We start from the raw sequence: 20,786 nt of genomic DNA, 5'->3' as shown, positions 1-20,786 counted from the left end.
GTTATACGTTAGAAGGAAAATCACAAGAATAAGTGTGTATGTTCCAATAGTGTCCCCCAGAAAACAACTGAGTTCTAGGCCTTGTTTTAGACTAGTCTTTTCAAACATTTTGATGAGCCAAGGTTTAGGGTTTAGTTATATGTTTATAAACAAAACAAGTATGTGTTATGAGAGTTTAAGTCCAGTTATGACCAAAAAAAAGGTAACTCTAGTCAAAGTAGAGGTCAAATCTGACCAAGTAGAAGTAAGAATATAGGCTTTTTAAAGTAAATTAGCCAAGTTTGGTTACTTAAAACATATATTCGATTAGAGTAACATACAGTACCTTACAGTGGCGTTGTTTCAGTAAAAGGCAAGGTATGGCGAGGAGTGAGTTTCCCCCCCTTGGTGGATTTTTTTTGTCAAATCAGTTGTGCAATAGTCACTTTTGGTGAGTTGTCTCTATACAATTCAGTTATATGACATGACACAGGACTACACAAGCATTTTTAGTATAGAAATGTGTCAACAGACTAAAGCAGGGAACCACAATATTTTGTATACGAATTATGCAGAATGTAATATCATAACTGTCTATTACTTTTCTTGCAATTGAGCCAATTTTCCTTAGGTATGGTTTTGAGGTGTGTGTTCAACAGAATGTAGTATCAAAAACACATTCACAAAAAGTATGGGTTACTGAATGCTGAACTGCACTATTATAATCACTAAGCCAGACATTACCTGTGTCCCTGTATCACTTGTCTCTGCTGCCCTTTGATTAAAAAACTTCCCTATGTCCATTTTCCTTTTTTTTGGGCATAAAATTATTTCAGTTAGTCACAGTAAAAGTCACCTAGTAAAAGTGAGATAATTGACAATATCAAAACATGCTAGGGCTGTACCGAATAGTTCGAAGCTTCGTTCATAATGTTGACATTCAAATTCTAAATCAACATAAAAAATTGTAATAAAAAGAAAATAAAAAAATATTTTTATTTTTTATTTTTACATTTTTATTTGCCAAGGTATGGCGAGTGCCATACCTTGCCATACCAAAACGACGCCCCTGGTACCTTACAGTACATGTATATGTCCAAGACAAATATCCCCTATGGACAAATGTAATCTTGAATCTTGAGCCTAGTTAATTACTTTGCTGAGATTAAGTGATACATTGTTTGTTTTATACTTTATCTACCACTATTTTCAGTATCAGAGGTGGACGCAGGCAAATCCTGCGGCATGGTCATGCTGGACCTACAAAAGGCCTTTGACACGGTCAATCACTCCATTCTGATTGACAAGCTAAAAGCAATTGGTTTTGATAGTCTATCAGTGAGCTGGATGCAATCCTACCTTGAGGGGAGGGAACAGATGGTGGAGGTAAACGGTACCCTATCCCCCCCCCTCACAGTGAGCTGTGGTGTTCCACAAGGAAGCATACTAGGACCGCTACTGTTCCTAATTTATGCAAATGACATGTCGTCAGCTTGTGACTGCAACTTGTTCCTGTTTGCGGACGACTCAGCCCTGCTGGTCTCTGACAAGAACAAGTTACAGGTTGAAAAAACCCTCAGCTCGGAACTAGGCAGAATCTGCATATGGCTCGCTGATAACAAACTATCATTACACATGGGCAAAACAGAGTCCATTCTCTTCGGTTCAAATAACAAACTCAGCAAGACCGACGGCTTCTCAGTTACAGTGGGTGACAATATTGTCACAAGGAAAGATGAAATTACCTACCTGGGTTCCATCCTAGAGGCTAATCTCTCCTGTGACAAAATGGCATCCAATGTAATAAAAAAAGTCAACCAACGAACTCGATTCTTGTACCGGATCTCCTCTCTGGTAAACAAGAACACCCTGAAGACTCTGGCAGGAGCACTCATTCAGGGGTACTACGACTATGCTTGCACCTCATGGTACCAAAGCACCTCAAAGGCGCTAAAAACAAAATTACAAACATCTCAAAACAAACTGGTCAGACTACTGCTTGACCTTACTCCTAGAACCCACCTCACCCCTGCCCACTTTGACAACCTAGGATGGCTTAGAGTAGACGACAGAGTACAACAACTTGCAATGGGCCTGGTCTACAAGATACACTACACGACCAAGGTACCCATGTACATGTCAAAATACTTCCCAAAGGTCAGTGAATACCACGATCACAACACCAGAGGGAGCTCCACAAATCATGTTAAACCCAGATTCGGCTCAAATAAGGGACTAAACACGTTTCGCAATTATGCCACATCAATGTGGAACGCCCTACCCAAAGCTGTAAAGGAATGTGGATCACTACCCACTTTCAAAACCTCTCTCAAGGGACACCTACGGGAGACTGCAATTCAACACTGGCCCCTGTAAATATCCTAACCCAACCCCCTCCAATGTACAGTAATTTACCTAGTATGGTTTTGTCAATAGTTCAATGTACAATTTTGTTTGTTTGTACAGTGTCTCCCCCCCCCCCTCAATGTACAGTATTACTTGTTTATACAGTGTGCCCCCCGCCCCCCCCCCCCCCAACCACCTCCAATGTAAATTACCCAGTATGGTTGTCAATATCCCAATGTACCCAACCCCCCCCACACAACCTCCTCCAATGTACAGTTTCTACGTCAAATGTATATACTCCCTTTTCTTGACTCCTTCTGTATCACAAACAGTACTGTATTTGCAAATCTGGTATGTCATAAATGTATAGATGTAGCAGTACTGACTATCTGTATGTCATGTATGTCATATATGTCCTGATGAATTGAAAATGGGGGACCCTGATGTAAACAAGACGAAAGTCTTTCTCTGGTCTGCATCCCCTTAACAATTGTGTGTATTGAGCTGTACTGTATTGTACCCATTCTACAATCTGTTAATAAAGTTTTCAATCAATCAATCAATCAATCAAAGAAAATAGGCTATCATTTGCTATTATTAGCTACCTGTGTGACCTTGCAGGACTGATGCTAGAGCATCGTTGGCTGAAGTTGGTGGACCCCCCCTTTTTTGGCTTGTACCCCTGGACCTTGTGTTGATATTGTATTTTGTGTGTCCTTGTATGGCTTATATGTACTGTATTATCTGTATATGACATTGTCTTTAATAATAAAATAAATAATTTATGTATAGTTCTATCATGATTTTTTTAATGTTGAAATAAACGGGTGAACTCCGCCCACCTGGGCTTTTCGCCACGACCGAACATGCACTCTTTGTGGCAACAAGCGAGGCAAGAGCTGAAGAGGGAGGACTGGATTCATAAACCAGACAGAAAACTATATCTTCTCTCGTAGCTAGCTAGAAATGCTAGCTATGTAGCCTATCACTTACTTATTATTATTCCGGATACTTTGTTATGACATTAAGAAGGAAAGAAGAGAGGACACAATTCAAAGGTGCCAGAGAGGAGGATGCCACTAAACTCACCAGCGCTTCTTTGACTTGTCAAGCTAGCGAGCGTTCAACAACAACTAGCAGCTAAGTGCTAACAACGTAGCTAGCTAACTGCTAGCGAGCTGAGCATTAGCATTAGCATTAGCATTAGCTCCCACCGCCAGCTCTGACAGCTGTCACCCGGGAGGCCGGCTGCAGGGGACCAGGGCTGGGCATTTAACTTGGTCTTTAACGCCTGGATGCAACAGCTAACGTTACATCGTTAACGTTGAACCATTCCATTTGACTTAACTTTAGGATGGATTCTTCTTTGGGCTTCGGGTTATCTGACGAGAAATGCTTGGCAATATCCTTTTTGAGTTATGTAATGCTACCACATTAAAAAAAAAAGAAAAAAAATGTTTTAGGTAGCAGAGATGCTAGCTAACGTTAGCATTTCTGTTTAGGTAGTTAGCTAACGCTTGCTGGCCTGAACATGTTATTTCTGATATGCTAACTTAGATCGCTAACGTTGGCCATAATGTGATCTAACCAACTAATTCGTTATCATTCCTAGTAAGCAATGCAACATAACTCAACCGCACGCAAGGCCATTCATTGCGGTTGAATAAACTGTTTATTTCCCCCCAGCACACTGAGTTCTTGCTACAGCTGTGTATCTTAAACTTTTAACATGTTCTGGTGGCCAGTGTCGTACAACTGACTTGAATTTGGGCATTGTGATTTACATTAGATACAAGTCAGGTATATGTAGTTACTCAACGAAAGACATATTGACCGTTTACAGTAGTTTAGCCTAGCTGGTTCCCTGCTGTATTGCTACGCTTTGCTTGCTTCATAATCACAGCAGTGCAAACAAACAAGAGTAAACTGAACTTTAAGATCTCCCGGGCGAATTGATTGATTGATTGATTGAATAGATTGATTGAACATTTTATTAACATTGCAGAATGGGTACAATACAGTACAGCTCAATACACACAATTGTTAAGGGGATGCAGACCCGAGAAAGACTTTCGTCTTGTTTACATCAGGGACAGGGTCCCCCATTTTCAATTCATCATAAGCATTTTATATCACCCACTTATTTGTCTAACACTTACCCCGAAGTTGTTGCAAAGGTACAACTTCTCAAACTTTAATTAAACCAAGAGTCTTTCGTGTATTGAGCTGTACTGTACTGTACCCATTCTGCAATCTGTTAATAAAGTTTTCAATCAATCAAACTGGAGGCTGATATCTTGATTAGAAAGTGAAATTCGTTATTTTCATTCATCATGGCAGCGCCCGTAAACGGAAAGGATCTTCATTGAAATTATGTTTAGGTACTATAAAATGCTTCTGAGTAAGTAGAAGGTTCATTATTTCAGTCTATGTTCATTTGCCAAGCTGTGATATGACGCAATCAAAGCATGGCGTACATATAGCCGGGAACCAGCAATAGTTCAACAATGAATGTGTAGTGTTGCTGTATGCCTATATCTGCCTGTCCTGGCATGCCTGTGCTTGTAACATGTCACTTTCACTATTCTAACCTTTAATGCCTTCTAACTGACACCATTCTACCTTCTAATAATCACCACCACTCCAGTTTCACAAATCAACCAACCCTAAACTGAATTAATAGTGTCCCCTTAAAGCTTGTCTAATATAAGAGATTATTTTGATTTTGTCAGTTCAGTACTTGCAAGTGCCTTCTCATCTTTGGTGTTGATGATTCCTTGATTGTCTTGTTCACACTGTGAGAGGCCAGGAACTGCGGTCTGGCCAGAAGGAGCCCAGGCTACTATCACTGATTGAACGCTCTGGAGAGTTTATGTAAGTAAGAGAACTGGGTGACTGAAAATTCATCGTCTGATAGATTTAGTCAGAGTTAATGTCATGCCTGCCTTCATCAAGGAGGAGGTGTTGGATATTCTACAAAAGAAAAACGTCCTCTTCTGTCCAATGTTAGTCAAACTTGATATACAGTAGGACTATGCTCTGAACACGCTTGCAAGGTCAAAACAATCTTATTTGAACAATTTGCCTCTGGTTTTCCTGTGCTGCCAGCTGTATTGGAGGCGTGTAGCTTTATGCCAAGCAAGCAGTGCAAAAACTTACCGTAGTGGCATGCAGTAATGCGCCTTTCATTTTCCGCCGCCCAGCGCCCAGGTCGCGCGGAAATAGGCTGTCTATTGCCATTCTCTTTGACAAACTCTAACCTTAACCAGCTCCTTAACAACGCCTAAACTTAACCGTTCTAACCTTAACCAACTCCGAAACAATGCCTAACCTTAACCTTAACCTTAACCATGCCTAACCTTAACCATAGAAATTATATTGCCATTCTCTTTGACAAACTCTAACCTTAACCAGCTCCTTAACAGCGCCTAAACTTAACCGTTCTAACCTTAACCAACTCCGAAACAATGCCTAACCTTAACCTTAACCTTAACCATGCCTAACCTTAACCGGCGAAAGAATACACGTTAAAAAAAAATCACGTTAAAAAATATTTTCGATGGGATTCGAACTCGCCAGCAAACAAGCCATAGGATCCACAGCCATGTGTCCTTGCCAATTGAGCTATTGCTAGATACTGAATAAGGGGCGGTGACTTATATATATTGAGCTCCGCTCGAGGCGGGATCTCATGCGCATGCGCGGGCACCTCGCGCGAGCACGCCGGCGCACGCACGCACCTGAGCGAGCACGCCGCCGCCGGTGCACGCACGGTAGCATTTGTCTGAAAAGAAGGGCGCTTTACCGCACTAGCGTGCGGTGACGAATGCGGAAGCATTTTTGCACTGCTTGCTTGGCATTAACGTACAGGCGTATTGGAGGGCTATAGGCCCACATTGATTGAGAAAGGCCTAGAATAGAATGCCAGTGCTGCCTCAGGACAGAGTAAAATGTGTTTTTATCATGCAGACCCTACATCAGGACAGAGTTCCCTCTGCCCATTTGACTTGCATAATGTGCACCGTGACTAGGCCATACCGAGGCATAGCTTAAATATTATGTATGATTTTCTTAAATATCAGGATTCATGGTAGGCTGTTTATCGGCTGAATTGGCTGTAGTCAATAGCAACAGAAAGAACAGCTGAGGCTTAATCGCAGCCACTATCATCTGACAGTCAGATGCTGAAGACCCGAGGAGAGTTTTTCGCTCAGCAACTCTAGACCGTCTGCATTTTGTTTACTTTACGAGAGTGATGTTTTAGCTGACTGTGCAGCAGTAGGTGTGTTTAACCATTAGTGGTGTGTTTTTGTGGCAGGCTATGGCTTTTGCCAGAGGGAAGGAGAGTTATTATCCCCAGTGCCAGCCAGCACGCTGCCCATTATTCCAAATTCCACCACTCCGTCCTAGAGTGTAATGAGACTCACATGAGCAGACAAGCTCCCTGCTTGCACACTAAGCCTTGCTTCGTCAGGGTGCAATAGTGGGACATGGCGGGACATGGGCCATAAGTCTGGAAACCAGATGATGCCAGGCCTTTAGCTGGTGCTGTCCCAGATGACATATGGTAGCTTATAAAGCTAATTTGAATGATGTCACACTTTGAATTTTTTTGGGCAATGTTATTATAGGGTTTGCAGTAGTGGTGGGGGAAAATATCGATACGTAGTAGTATCACGATACTTTGCGTGGTGATACTGTATCGATACAATGACGGGTCGCCAAGTATCGATATTTGATTATTTATTTATTTATTTAATTATTATTATTGTTTTTGTATAAGGAAGTTGCATTGTTCATTTCAATACCTGTAATAGTACAGTAGTCCACACACACACACACACATGCACACATGTGCATTCAGTTAAGTTGGAATATGACTGTAATACAAACAGTTCAGTTTGTCAGGTACATGCAACACAGATTAGTGTTGACATCTGTCTGCTTGCGAAAATCCCATTTGCTGCAATAAAAATTATTGAAGTGAGATGAACAGACTGACAACTTAATTTTATTAGATAAAACATGTTGACAAAGTTTTACTTTGCAAAAAGGTAATAAATCGCAATATTAATATCGCAATACTCAGCATATAGCAATATATTTGTAATCGCAATTATCGTATTGTGACTTAAGTATCGTGATAATATTGTATCGTGAGGCCTCTGGTGATTCCCACCCCTAGTTTGCAGTGGTTGGCCTTGTTGCTGTTGTCCTTTATAGTCCTATCTCTTGGTCATCATATGACATTATGTAGAGCAGTGTTGATTTGATCATGTTAATAGTGTGTAGTCTTTGGTTGTGTGCTCTGTTGGGTCAGTAGGAGGACTAGTACCCCTGGTTCTTTTGGAACAGCAAGTCCCCTGGCTCTGGCACATTCTGTCAAGCAGGGCTGAACATTTTCCGCTACTCAAGAGTAATCAGATTTCCTGTGAAATGGAAGGGAAGTGTAAGAGTAGGCTTGTAGTGCAGACCCTGATGTTTTGGCCCTGGCTGTTAGCATTAGTGTTTTGAACATCCGAACAATCACATCCACAGCAGATTGCTTGTTCACCCAACCTCAGATTTCAGAATGAAACTGTTAAGCTTTTAACAGTAATTGTGCACAAGTGCTGTAATTTCATTGTCGCTACAGTAGGTTACATGCATTTTAACTGCAGATTAGACCAGGGGTTCCCAAACTTTTCAGGCCGGGGCCCAGAAAATAAGGCGTCAGAGAGCCGCGGCCCAATGCACATCGTCTGGCTTTTTTTTTTTTTTTTTTTGCCATGCGACCGATTTTTTAAGCCAAATATCACTTCAATCCTATTAAGTTAGTTCAAGTTAGTTATTCATTTATATGTGCTATTTATGAGAGGGCTAACTTGTTGCAAAATAATAATGATAATAATAATAGCCTCATTAAAATACTATTGTTGCTTCGGTTGTTTTCAGCGTTTTATGTGCATAATCTGTTATTTAGTTTGAAATGTTCGTTGAAATAAGTAGATTTTTCGTTTTTGTTTATTTATTAAGTTAATATAAAACCATATAGTCACATTTTAGAATACAATAGAATAGAATTGTTGAATACAACTAGAAACACTGTCCTGGCCTGCTTCTAAGTTCAGTGGCCTGACAAAAAAATTAAATAAAAAAATAAAAAATATAAAAATAAAAAATAAAAAAAAATGTTTTTTTTTTATTTTATTTTTTATTTTTTTTAAATCATCTCGCGGCCCATCCGTGGCTGCTCGCGGCCCACCTTTGGGTCGCGACCCCGACTTTGGGAACCACTGGATTAGACCATACAGATCATTTCTGAATGGGTACGTACGCAAACTACGCAATGCACAAACTCTGGTATGGAATTTGTCTGCATTTTAACGTTGCAAATGTTTCCTAAAAACATGCAAATGTTTCCTCACATTTTCCCATTAGTTCCGCTAAATAAGGTATTTATTTATTACAGATTAATAATCAGAGAAGTGAGCCTAACATTCTAGCCCAACTAACCCTAATAGTACAGTAATGTCTCATTAATACTCTTGACTGGTTTGCATGAATCATCCATTATTTGAGTTGCATGAGTTGAGATGTGACTGCTTTATATTGCATATTAACACATTGATGAGCCTAAGGACCCTATAGGTTTAAAGGTAGAATCTGGAAAAGCCCCGCTTGGTACTGCACTTTGTTTCCATTATTTGTTTTGGTCTGAGGTGTGGGTTGGAGTTCGGTAACTTATTATACTGTGAATTTCTCCAGACCTCTCTTGGCAGAGCCTGAGGTGTGCCCAGCTATAGCAACCCCTCACCTATCCCCACTCAAGTCCAACCCACACATCAGACAAAAAATACCAAAGTGCCTATAGGTTCCTGTTTGGCAGCATTACAGATTCTACCCTTTAATTTTAAGCGTGAATCTGTTCTCTTCTCATCTAGGTTGGGTGTTTTGGCCACCCCTGATGCTGTTGTGTCAAATCCAGTTCCTCAGCTGTCCATACCGATCAATAGTCATTTTCAAATTGTGCGAGGTAAGTAGAATAAAAAAAAAAGACAGACCTGGACTATGTTGCATTACTTTAGAAATGTTCAGGTATATTAAACGTTATCAAATGAGTACGACTCTTGTATGTATCTGCTACTTTCTGTGCCCGTTTCATAGACGTTATAGCCTTTTTTCTTTTTTTTAAGATGTTTGTGATTCCAGTCACAACCCGACATGCCTGTTTATAGAGCACAGCCCCCTCCCCTCCACAGCCTGTGGGCATTAAGACTTCACATTCCTTAGACCCCAGCCATGGTAGTAGTACTGTTGACTCAAGGTCACTGTTCAGTGGTATGTCAGTTGACGTCCAGGAGGCACTTCCTTTGTTCTGTACAGACACAATTTAAAAGATAACATTAAAGCCACTAGAGCCTATTGGAGCCTGTTCACATCACTGGATTACACCCACCACAGACCTTTGAACCATATTGCTACTCTTTCATTTTCTCTCACTACTGTTTTATTTCAGAGGCTGAAGAGGCTCTGCTAATCAACTTCCCAGTAAACAGTAAGTCCTTACATCTATATCTATCTATCTATCTATCTATCTATCTATCTATCTATCTATCTATCTATCTATCTATCTATCTATCTATCTATCTATCTATCTATCTATCTATCTATCTATCTATCTATCTATCTATCTATCTATCTATCTATCTATCTCTCTATCTCTCTGAGTATTCTTTTTCTCTGTCTGTCAAAGCATTACTCTGATGGTATTGTTTTCAAATGTAAATCTTACTGTAAACCAAATATATTGTTCATACAATTAAACATCTACAAGTCTTGATGTTTAAGCCTAGAATTGCTGCACCAAAACAATGCCGAACCATGAATTCTATTGTACCTGTTCTATTGTACCTGTCATCCAATTTGACACATTTTGTAGAAGATGCCTTGAGCCAAATGCCTGTATTTTATCTGTTTTGTATAGTACATTTTTAGAACATGCCTTGAGCCAAATGCCTGTCTTTATCTGTTTTGTATAGTAAATTTTTAGAACATGCCTTGAGCCAATTGTCTGTCTATCTCTTTATATAGTAGCAATAGCTTGTCATGGGTTGCTAGGGCGACTGTAAGCACATGCTGAATCGCTTCTTTGTTGTTAAATCGTTTCACTTTGCATTCTAAATACCGTCTGCATTTCTAATGTGTCTGCACAGCCTGTGCCTGACGTGAGGGGACCCAATTTTCTCAGCATTTGTCTGTGTGTGCCTGTGTGTCTCTGTGTGTGTTCTCCACTCAAGCCCGCGTTCGTGTTCGTGTCCGAGGGGAGAGAGCCCCTCTAGTGCTGGCTGAGTTGCTCCTGGAGCTGCAGGACGATGATCGCACTCGTGCGTTCTTCTCCCAGGTGAAGTGGGCCAAGCAACACGGTGAGGCTCCCCTGTCCCTCGTCGCTCCACCACACCTGGGCCATTCATTATTCAATAACCCTCATCTAACATTTATTAAGCCGGGGTGGATTACACCGCTCACTGATTTCCCCGCGGCTCTCGGTCACCTATACGCACCGCCGGGGAGAGTCCGGTCCGGCTATTGTCGGATGTCGAATCCACCTTTTGAAGGGGGACTGCCTCCATAATGGCTGCAACCAGTGCGTTAGTCTTGGCGCTTTGTTTTATTGTTTATGCTCTTCTCTCGTCTGATGATTTGATTGTCTGAGGGGACTAATAATAATAATAATTAATTGCATTTATATAGCGCTTTTCTGTTTTTCTAGACACTCAAAGCACTTAAATACACGTTCGGTTGATACTGAACAGTCTGTGTAGGATATTGAGGATCTGTAGTGCTGGCAGGCAAAAACAACATCAGCAGTAGTATTGTGGATAATAGTTGTAAGGTTGGGATGTATATCGTATTTTAAGGTACACTGGTATGGATCTAAGGACCCAGTTCGAAGTGTTTTCTCTGTAAACTCGTTGTTGTAGTTTTAGTGTGCAGGCCTTTTGGCCAGACCCAGAGGGTCTCTTACCGACTGACCGACTGACTGACTGACTGGCCGGCTTACTCCCCATTGTTGAGTGGTACGGCCGGGTCTGACTGAACCAGGCTTGTCTAGTCTTGTATCTTATCTGCCCGGCAACTATATCGGGATGTCTGTGGCACACAGTTATAATGGTATGGATTCATTGCAGGAAAGTATTTTTACCACACCATTGTTGTCCACAATGTTTATTTTTACAGTAGAATTTAAGAATTTGTGATGGATATTGGATGAGAATAGACGATGAATGCTGCAACATGCTGCAAGTTTGTTACAAAAAGAAATACAAGACATTGGAAAGATTGACACATCACAGTGTGATTGTACTGAAAAACAAATACTGTCAAATATCATTATATAATCATTTTAAAATGATCACAATGTTATTTGGTCATAATATGACCAAATAACATATTGTGATCATTTTAAAATGGTGCTATCATTTGACCATATTGCTCAGCCCTAGTAGATAGGCACAGAAAATCAGTTAATTCCAGAGTTCATTCCAGCCATGTTCTAGCATCCACACAGGTGTACAGACTGCGCACACACACACACACACACACACACACACACACACACACACACACACACACACACACACACACACACACACACACACACACACACACACACACACACACACACACACACACACACACACACACACACACACACACACACACACACACACACACACACACACACACACACACACACACACACACACACACACACACACACACACACACACACACACACACACACACACACACACACACACACACACACACACACACACACACACACACACACATTTGAAATGTTTATTTATGTCCACATGAACAGAAGTACAAGGAGGCCTCATACAAAGGACATAAACACTGCCAGTGCAGTCAGAAATTATGAAATAACAGTCAGGTACAAGGTGCATGGACGGCAGAATCATGGGAAAAGGAAACAACGCCTCCTCCAAATTGAGCGGCTTCCTATAATTGCTGATACTGAGCAGTACCTGGCTAACTGCCTTCCTTTTGGGGAGACTGGCTATTTGTAGGCCCCTCACAACCAACTTGTGCACATGCCCTAGGCTGCCAAAGATAAAAACTAGGAGTTTACATCTGTAGCCTAGCTGTGAGATGGTCTGCTGTAGCTGTTGCTATTTCAGCATTTTGGTTAGAAAGGCTTCTTCTAAGCTGTAATCAAAAGTACAGCCAACCTCAAGAATGGACACCTCCCTAAGGTGTTCATTTACAACAAATACATCAGGGGTGTTTGTTAGCTGTAATATTAGAGATTACAGAATCATCATTGCACAGGTTGAACATGCTTGGCTTCACAGTAGAATGCTTAAACAGCGTGATGGAGGACCTAAAAATAAAAAACAGATATCTTTCGCTATCAAATCTACTATTCTGTCATTCTCGAAGTCAACTTTCTGTCTGTTGTTGCTAGGCAACTGCGGCGTGGGGGAAACATGCACGCTGCGTACATTGTGTACGGTTCATTTAGTGCAGAAACGGATCGGAAAAGCGGCAAATTAAACACAATCAAGGGTAATTTTCTTCAGTGCATCACAATGCCAAAGAGCTGCTGTGTTACGCTTTGTACTAGTAATAACATAATCAAAAATCCAAATAGAAAGTTTTATATAATACCAGTTGAGGCTTGGTGGCTATCAAGAGGGCACATGTAGACTCAGACGGGAGAGTCGATCAAAGCAGACCCTGGCCCCCAAGTCAAATCATACGTATGTCTGCTCTATCCATTTCATAACAGGTGAGAATAAGGAACAAATATGTATATCGTAAATTAAGTTTTATTGGCTGTAAGGCTGTAAACAGCAGAGAAATGTTAGCTGCTAGCTACTTCACCATATAACGTTAGTCCATTCTCTTCAAGTAGCCTACATTCCTTTTTTTTAAGCCTTAGTGTAGTGGTTAACACGGTGGTGTAGTGGTTAACACTGTCGCCTCACAGCAAGAAGGTCCAGGGTTCGATTCCCGCTTGGGGACCAGGTTTCCATGATGCCAGTTACCCAGGTGGGGTATCTCCCAGGCCTTTCTGTGTGGAGTTTAAACCCAATGGAAAAACATGCACTACAATAGATCGCTAACGCTGTGGCGTCCTTGACGAAGACGGACAGGAGCACTTGGATTGGTCCCCTGGCGCGGCTCACGTTGACGCCTGTCTGCTCCCGGCTGCTCTTGGGGGGGAAGGACGACGGGATGGGTTAATCGTAGATACGAATTGCATGCATGCATCGCATGTGTGCCGATTGGTGACCTCTGAGCAGGTCCTAAATTATTATTATTATTATTATTATTAGAATCACCAGAAAGGCTTTCGAAATAGTGAAATGCCATGTTGGCCTCAATATTTTCAAAACAAATTATATGAAAAGGTTATGAAATGAACAAGAATGTGATAAAATATGTTATAAAAACGGAGCTCACCACATACATTTGATCGTAGAAATCCGTTTGTTTTCCACCATACCAAGATGGCGGCGGTCTCGTGACATCAGAGTGTCTTCGAGAATGCCTACTTATGTAGAGGCCCCTGTATACATGGCAACCATTTAAGATGTGGGACATGGTTTCAGCTATTTGGTCATTGCCATGATGAATACAGTGAGGAGGAGCATGGCTGCCTGGAAACCAGATGGAGAGATTCAGTTTAGATGGTAAGACCTGTAATCTCGCTTTCAGAGTAAAGATAACAATGCACTCATCTATGGCAAATCTTTTTAACACAGAGTGAGAGACAGAATGGTCCGCAGCAGGGAGACACGCAATCTTCCCTTGCAGTCTCAACTCAGTCCAACACACGCACGCGCGCACGCACACGCACACGCACACGCACACGCACCTACACACACACACACACACCTACACACACACACACCTACACAGTACACACATGCAATACATTTTTGTAATCTGCTGCAATGTAATCTTTATTATTTTTTAAAAATGTATATCTGAACCCTTGCACTTATTTGTATTTTCATCATGTTTAGTACCGTACTTTTCGGACTATAAGCCGCGGCTTTTTCCCCCATTTTTCGACCCTGCGGCTTATATAACGGTGCGGCTCCGCTTATATGTGACTCGACGTGACCAAACCCGAAAATGTAAAAATCTAAATATTGCTTTTTTGACTACATTGAAATGTTATTTATCTGTTCCCTTATTTGCTAAACTTAATACAACTTGTAAATGAGTTAATTCTTGTTATTTGTCCGACAGTATTGTGTCCCAATGCTAATTACATATGGTAATTAAACATTAAAACACCTGCGGCTTATAGTCCAGTGCGGCTTATATATGTACACATCATTCAATTTAGCTGCTGCGGCTTATAGTCAGGTGCGGCTTATAGTGCGAAAAGTACGGTATATGTATTTCTTGCTCTATGCCTTTATCCATGAAGCACTTTGGTACAGTCACAACTGTTGTAAATGTGCTATATAAATAAAGTTGATTATGATCATCTCTTTCTACCATAGCTTTCACTTATCTAGCGGATTAGGTATTATGAATTATATAATAATCCACTTAATAAACCTCAATTGGATACCACGGCTTGAGTCGAGGGAAAACGGATGACTGACAAGCTTTTAAAAGTGAAAGTAAATAAAAACACAAGGTACAACTGAAGGCTACATATTGGGTCTTCCTCCAATGGTCCATGAAAGCAGATTGCACAGTGAGATGAGGTGCGCTTGATTTCTATCACAGGCCAGCTGTTCTGTATCAGTGTTGCAGGGAGTTTTGCTCCTCCGTGTTTGTTTGTTATTCCAACACGTGCGCAGGGTTAGGAATGAAGTAAAGCAATTCTGCAGCTTTTTTTGCGACAATAGCAATAGAAGCGATTGTACTACCAATAGAAATGTTTCTCTCGTTCCACGATATACCTCGTCATATCGAACAGCCCTACATCCAATTCATGAAAATAAATGGGATAAAAATGTGTGACTATGATCTTGTATGCCAACTTTGCCAAGCCACCAAGCTGCATACAGGAGCTTTTCATAGCCTTTTTGAAAACAGCAATAGATAAACGTTAGCATGGCACTAATCGCAATCAGCATGTTTGCTATCTAATCAATATTTCAATATGAATAGCTGGCTAGCTAAATATGAATGTCATCAGCATTTTTATTTTTTTTTTGTAATTTGGTAGAGTATATCCTTTTGTCTGTGCATCACACCTGTAGAGCCATTACCTATAAGCCTACTGCGAGGGGCAAGTGCAGTGTTCGAATTATGAGGGGGCCAATGGGGGCTCAGCCCCCATAGCTATAGTCTGAGCCCCCATAGTCAAGACCCCCTGTGGGGGTCTCTCAAAAAATTTATATAATATTTTTTTTTTTTTTTTTTTACAAATTAGTATTATTTATGTTACCTAAATAAATTGTTAATAGATCATATTTTTCTTTTCAGTTTTTAAAAGAACTGAGTAATTAATGTTGTGGAATAGGCTGCATTTCACCTCCAAGCCGCTATGCGTCACCCATAAGTTTAACGCTACTCCAACCTAGTGAAGAAGAAGCAGCAAGCAGCTGCTGTAAACAGAAAGCTGCCGGTCTGTGTTCAGTTCAGTTCAGTTCAGAGTTTTTATTTGCCACATGGAATAATACAATCATAGTTTCTTCATTAAAAAAAAAATCATAAATAGCCATTCCATGGACAAAAGGAGCAGGAAGAAGAATAAATCTTATAGTTACCTGCCCCTTATTCCTAAACTAACATGTATTTTCTTAATGGTCGGCGTATAACCTTATTTACACAAATAATCATTTATACCATTATAAAAGAAACACAATCCATAGTTAAACAAGAAACATTTAAATAATAATAATAATGATAAAGAATAAAGAAGAACAACTAAAAACATAAACACTAAACAGTACGCCACATGCCGCCAAAAAGAAAGGGAAAAAAAAAGGCTCAACCCGCCGCAAGGCTGTACAAAGCTGGACAGCTTTGGTTTTATAAAAAGGCCAAAGACTGACGCTGTTAGTGTAGCAGCTAGCAGCGCTACTGTCACTGAAGTTGACACTGCTAGTGCTAGTACTAGTGTTAGCTCTGCTGCTCCTGTGCGCAGTGCACCTGTTATTGTTACCGCGCCGGTTGCCACTGCCAGACCCGAGTCTCCACCACTAGACCTGGACTGCGCTGCTACTCAACCACCACAATGCTGGGGTCCGAGTCAGTGGAACTTTTGGAAAAATAAATATGACTGGTTATTTGCCAAGGAGGGATGCATTGGCTGCCTTCCATGTAAAAACGCCAAGATATTGTTAAATAAATCATTTGGAGCCCATTTGGCAGAGCAGTGGATGAATGGGACTGTGACTAGCTCTCAGAGCAAGAAGTTGAGGAAGAGAATAATAGTCGTCACTACTCGCTTTGGATAAAAGAGGTCAGTGGTTTGAATCCCGGCTCTTCCAGTCTGCATGTCGGTGACATGCTGCAGTAGTTACTTTTCTTCTTGTTGTTCTAAGAAGATGCTGCTACTATTTTTCATACAGTTCTTGATTACCTGTGCACATTTGTTTATAACATTATTTATTTTGATTTATACAAGTATTTATTTTATGTTCATTTTATTATCAGATGATAATGTTACTTACTGTATCCTGATAAATGCTGCTGTTGTGCCATACAACTATTTATTTTCCATTAGATTATTTTGTTAGTTTTTGATTTCTAAGTGCAGAGACAAATAAATGTTAATTCAAGTTCATAAATTTGGTCTAATTTTTCAAATTAAATTGTTGTATTTTTTCAGATGCAAAATGCAAATAAGTAAATATGGCATTATATATCAGAGGTGAGTAAGAAAATGAACAAATATTGATGGTTAAGAATGAGCCTGAATAATGACATCACACAATAGTCTAATGCATAGGTGTCAAACTCATGGCCTGCGGGCCAAATGCGGCCCGCCACGTCATTTGATGTGGCCCCCCAAGAGCGCCGGTAAAAAAATAGCGGCGTTAAAATAATTGTGGGTTAATGCGTTAATAAAGCTTTGACAGCCTTAGTTATTACACATTCTTACACATACATGTGTGTTGAACATCTGAGGTATTGATGAAGTAACAAAGGAAAAAAGCCAAAAGCACTTACTCCTCAGACATTCTTTGACAATTTTACAGCCCAAAATACAAAAAAGATCCAGGCGGAATAGGTAACAAAGGGTTGAAGAAATATTGTCTGAACTGTCAGATGCAAGCTGGCTGTGTGACATAACCGAGCATCTCGCTCAATTGAATAAGAAGCTGTAGGGACGCAAACAAGTCCCACCCAAAACTTGACCAATATAGTTGTGAACTGAGACAACCCTTATTTAGTTATTTTTGAGTACAGTTACAGTTGTGTGTTCATGCAGACACATAATAGCAATTTCATTACGAATTGAAAATGGGGGACCTTGATGAAGTAAACAAGTCGAAAGTCCTTCTCTGGTCTGCATTCCCTTAACAATTGTGTGTATTGAGCTGTACTGTACTGTACCCATTCTGCAATCTGTTAATTAAAGTTAATTAAACTATCTTCCATTAGTGGCCTCTGCAAGGTTGTGTGCAGCCATTTGTTTTTGTAACATCTGCTACATCTGTCCCACGTGTTCTTTGCAGCTCAGTTGTTAGTTCTGCCCTTCTTGACTGTGACAAAAAGGTTTTGAACAAACTTAATGTCATAGCTTGTATTTGATGATATTCTTCTTTGTTATTTACTTGAATGGTTTGATCATTGATTGATGGAGTAATATGGGGTTCTGATAAACTAAAATTATTTGTTAAAATAACATAAGCTAACATATATTTCTACATCTATGCAAATGCATATGCAATATGTATAACTTGAATAAGTAATAAATACAGAAACAACATGTTTAACAATATGTAAATGAGTAGCTACATTTATTTTACATTACATTAACATTAATACGGTCTTTGGCCCTTTGAGGGCAACCATAATGCTGATGTGGCCCTCTGTGAAAATGAGTTTGACACCCCTGTAGAGAGGAACTGAGGAGGGTAGAAAGAAAGAGAAGTCACCGCTGCTCTGTGAAAATGAGTTTGACACCCCTGTAGAGAGGAACTGAGGAGGGCAGAAAGAAAGAGAAGTCACCGCTGTAGACAACAACTGACTAAATTTTGGATCTAGAATTCTTATTTCTTGTGATAATATAAATTAGATTGGGAGAGTAGCTTAATATAAGCCTAATCTACTGGGGGAAACCTTGTTTTAACCTTTGAATAGACTGCTACCTAATAAGGTATTACACTCTTATCTTATGAGCTTGTATAGCACATCTGCAGACATATTGATCTAGTGTGTAGACTATTCTCTTATAGCCAACTTTTGTCATCACGACTTTATTGTTTTACAGGATAATATACTGTACCAATACTGTAGATCTGTCTCTGGGTACTTCTTCTCTTCTCTCATTTCTGGACTCTTTTTGTATCACAAACAGTACTGTATTTGCAAATCTGGTATGTCATAAATGTATCTGTACTGTCTATCTGTATGTCGTGTGTGTCATATATGTTATGATGAATTGAAAATGGGGGACCCTGAAGTAAACAAGTCGAAAGTCTTTCTCTGGTCTGCATTCCCTTAACAATTGTGTGTATTGAGCTGTACTGTACTGTACCCATTCTGCAATCTGTTAATTAAAGTTAATTAAACTATCTTCCATTAGTGGCCTCTGCAAGGTTGTGTGCAGCCATTTGTTTTTGTAACATCTGCTACATCTGTCCCACGTGTTCTTTGCAGCTCAGTTGTTAGTTCTGCCCTTCTTGACTGTGACAAAAAGGTTTTGAACAAACTTAATGTCATAGCTTGTATTTGATGATATTCTTCTTTGTTATTTACTTGAATGGTTTGATCATTGATTGATGGAGTAATATGGGGTTCTGATAAACTAAAATTATTTGTTAAAATAACATAAGCTAACATATATTTCTACATCTATGCAAATGCATATGCAATATGTATAACTTGAATAAGTAATAAATACAGAAACAACATGTTTAACAATATGTAAATGAGTAGCTACATTTATTTTACATTACATTAACATTAATACGGTCTTTGGCCCTTTGAGGGCAACCATAATGCTGATGTGGCCCTCTGTGAAAATGAGTTTGACACCCCTGTAGAGAGGAACTGAGGAGGGTAGAAAGAAAGAGAAGTCACCGCTGCTCTGTGAAAATGAGTTTGACACCCCTGTAGAGAGGAACTGAGGAGGGCAGAAAGAAAGAGAAGTCACCGCTGTAGACAACAACTGACTAAATTTTGGATCTAGAATTCTTATTTCTTGTGATAATATAAATTAGATTGGGAGAGTAGCTTAATATAAGCCTAATCTACTGGGGGAAACCTTGTTTTAACCTTTGAATAGACTGCTACCTAATAAGGTATTACACTCTTATCTTATGAGCTTGTATAGCACATCTGCAGACATATTGATCTAGTGTGTAGACTATTCTCTTATAGCCAACTTTTGTCATCACGACTTTATTGTTTTACAGGATAATATACTGTACCAATACTGTAGATCTGTCTCTGGGTACTTCTTCTCTTCTCTCATTTCTGGACTCTTTTTGTATCACAAACAGTACTGTATTTGCAAATCTGGTATGTCATAAATGTATCTGTACTGTCTATCTGTATGTCGTGTGTGTCATATATGTTATGATGAATTGAAAATGGGGGACCCTGAAGTAAACAAGTCGAAAGTCTTTCTCTGGTCTGCATTCCCTTAACAATTGTGTGTATTGAGCTGTACTGTACTGTACCCATTCTGCAATCTGTTAATTAAAGTTAATTAAACTATCTTCCATTAGTGGCCTCTGCAAGGTTGTGTGCAGCCATTTGTTTTTGTAACATCTGCTACATCTGTCCCACGTGTTCTTTGCAGCTCAGTTGTTAGTTCTGCCCTTCTTGACTGTGACAAAAAGGTTTTGAACAAACTTAATGTCATAGCTTGTATTTGATGATATTCTTCTTTGTTATTTACTTGAATGGTTTGATCATTGATTGATGGAGTAATATGGGGTTCTGATAAACTAAAATTATTTGTTAAAATAACATAAGCTAACATATATTTTTACATCTATGCAAATGCATATGCAATATGTATAACTTGAATAAGTAATAAATACAGAAACAACATGTTTAACAATATGTAAATGAGTAGCTACATTTATTTTACATTACATTAACATTAATACGGTCTTTGGCCCTTTGAGGGCAACCATAATGCTGATGTGGCCCTCTGTGAAAATGAGTTTGACACCCCTGGTCTAATGATTAGAATGTTGTGTGATGTCATTATTACTTAGTATTAGACTAATCCTAATGAGATATTCCTCTAAATATGACTTCGAAAACAGCCACAATTCCAGGAAAAAAAATAG

The 20,786-nt window shown here is 39.8% G+C and overlaps 1 protein-coding gene across 2 annotated transcripts in view; it reads left to right on the top strand.

Moving 5' to 3' along the window:
• Positions 1–5,125: 5,125 nt before the first annotated feature.
• ocrl (OCRL inositol polyphosphate-5-phosphatase) overlaps positions 5,126–20,786 on the top strand; it is a 71,963-nt gene continuing 56,302 nt past the window's right edge. For both annotated transcript variants that reach the window (XM_084332456.1, XM_084332455.1), the window contains exons 1-4: positions 5,126–5,199; positions 9,249–9,340; positions 9,824–9,862; positions 10,605–10,730. In XM_084332456.1, the coding sequence (XP_084188582.1) occupies positions 5,198–5,199; positions 9,249–9,340; positions 9,824–9,862; positions 10,605–10,730 (259 nt within the window). In that variant the 5' untranslated portion in view covers positions 5,126–5,197. The remainder of the gene's footprint in view (positions 5,200–9,248; positions 9,341–9,823; positions 9,863–10,604; positions 10,731–20,786) is intronic.

This window comes from Notolepis coatsorum, assembly GCF_963971535.1.
Source record: "Notolepis coatsorum genome assembly, chromosome: 16".
Taxonomy (NCBI): domain Eukaryota; kingdom Metazoa; phylum Chordata; class Actinopteri; order Aulopiformes; family Paralepididae; genus Notolepis; species Notolepis coatsorum.
Note: the sequence above shows the minus strand (reverse complement) of the source record. Positions and strands in the feature narration are given on the sequence as shown.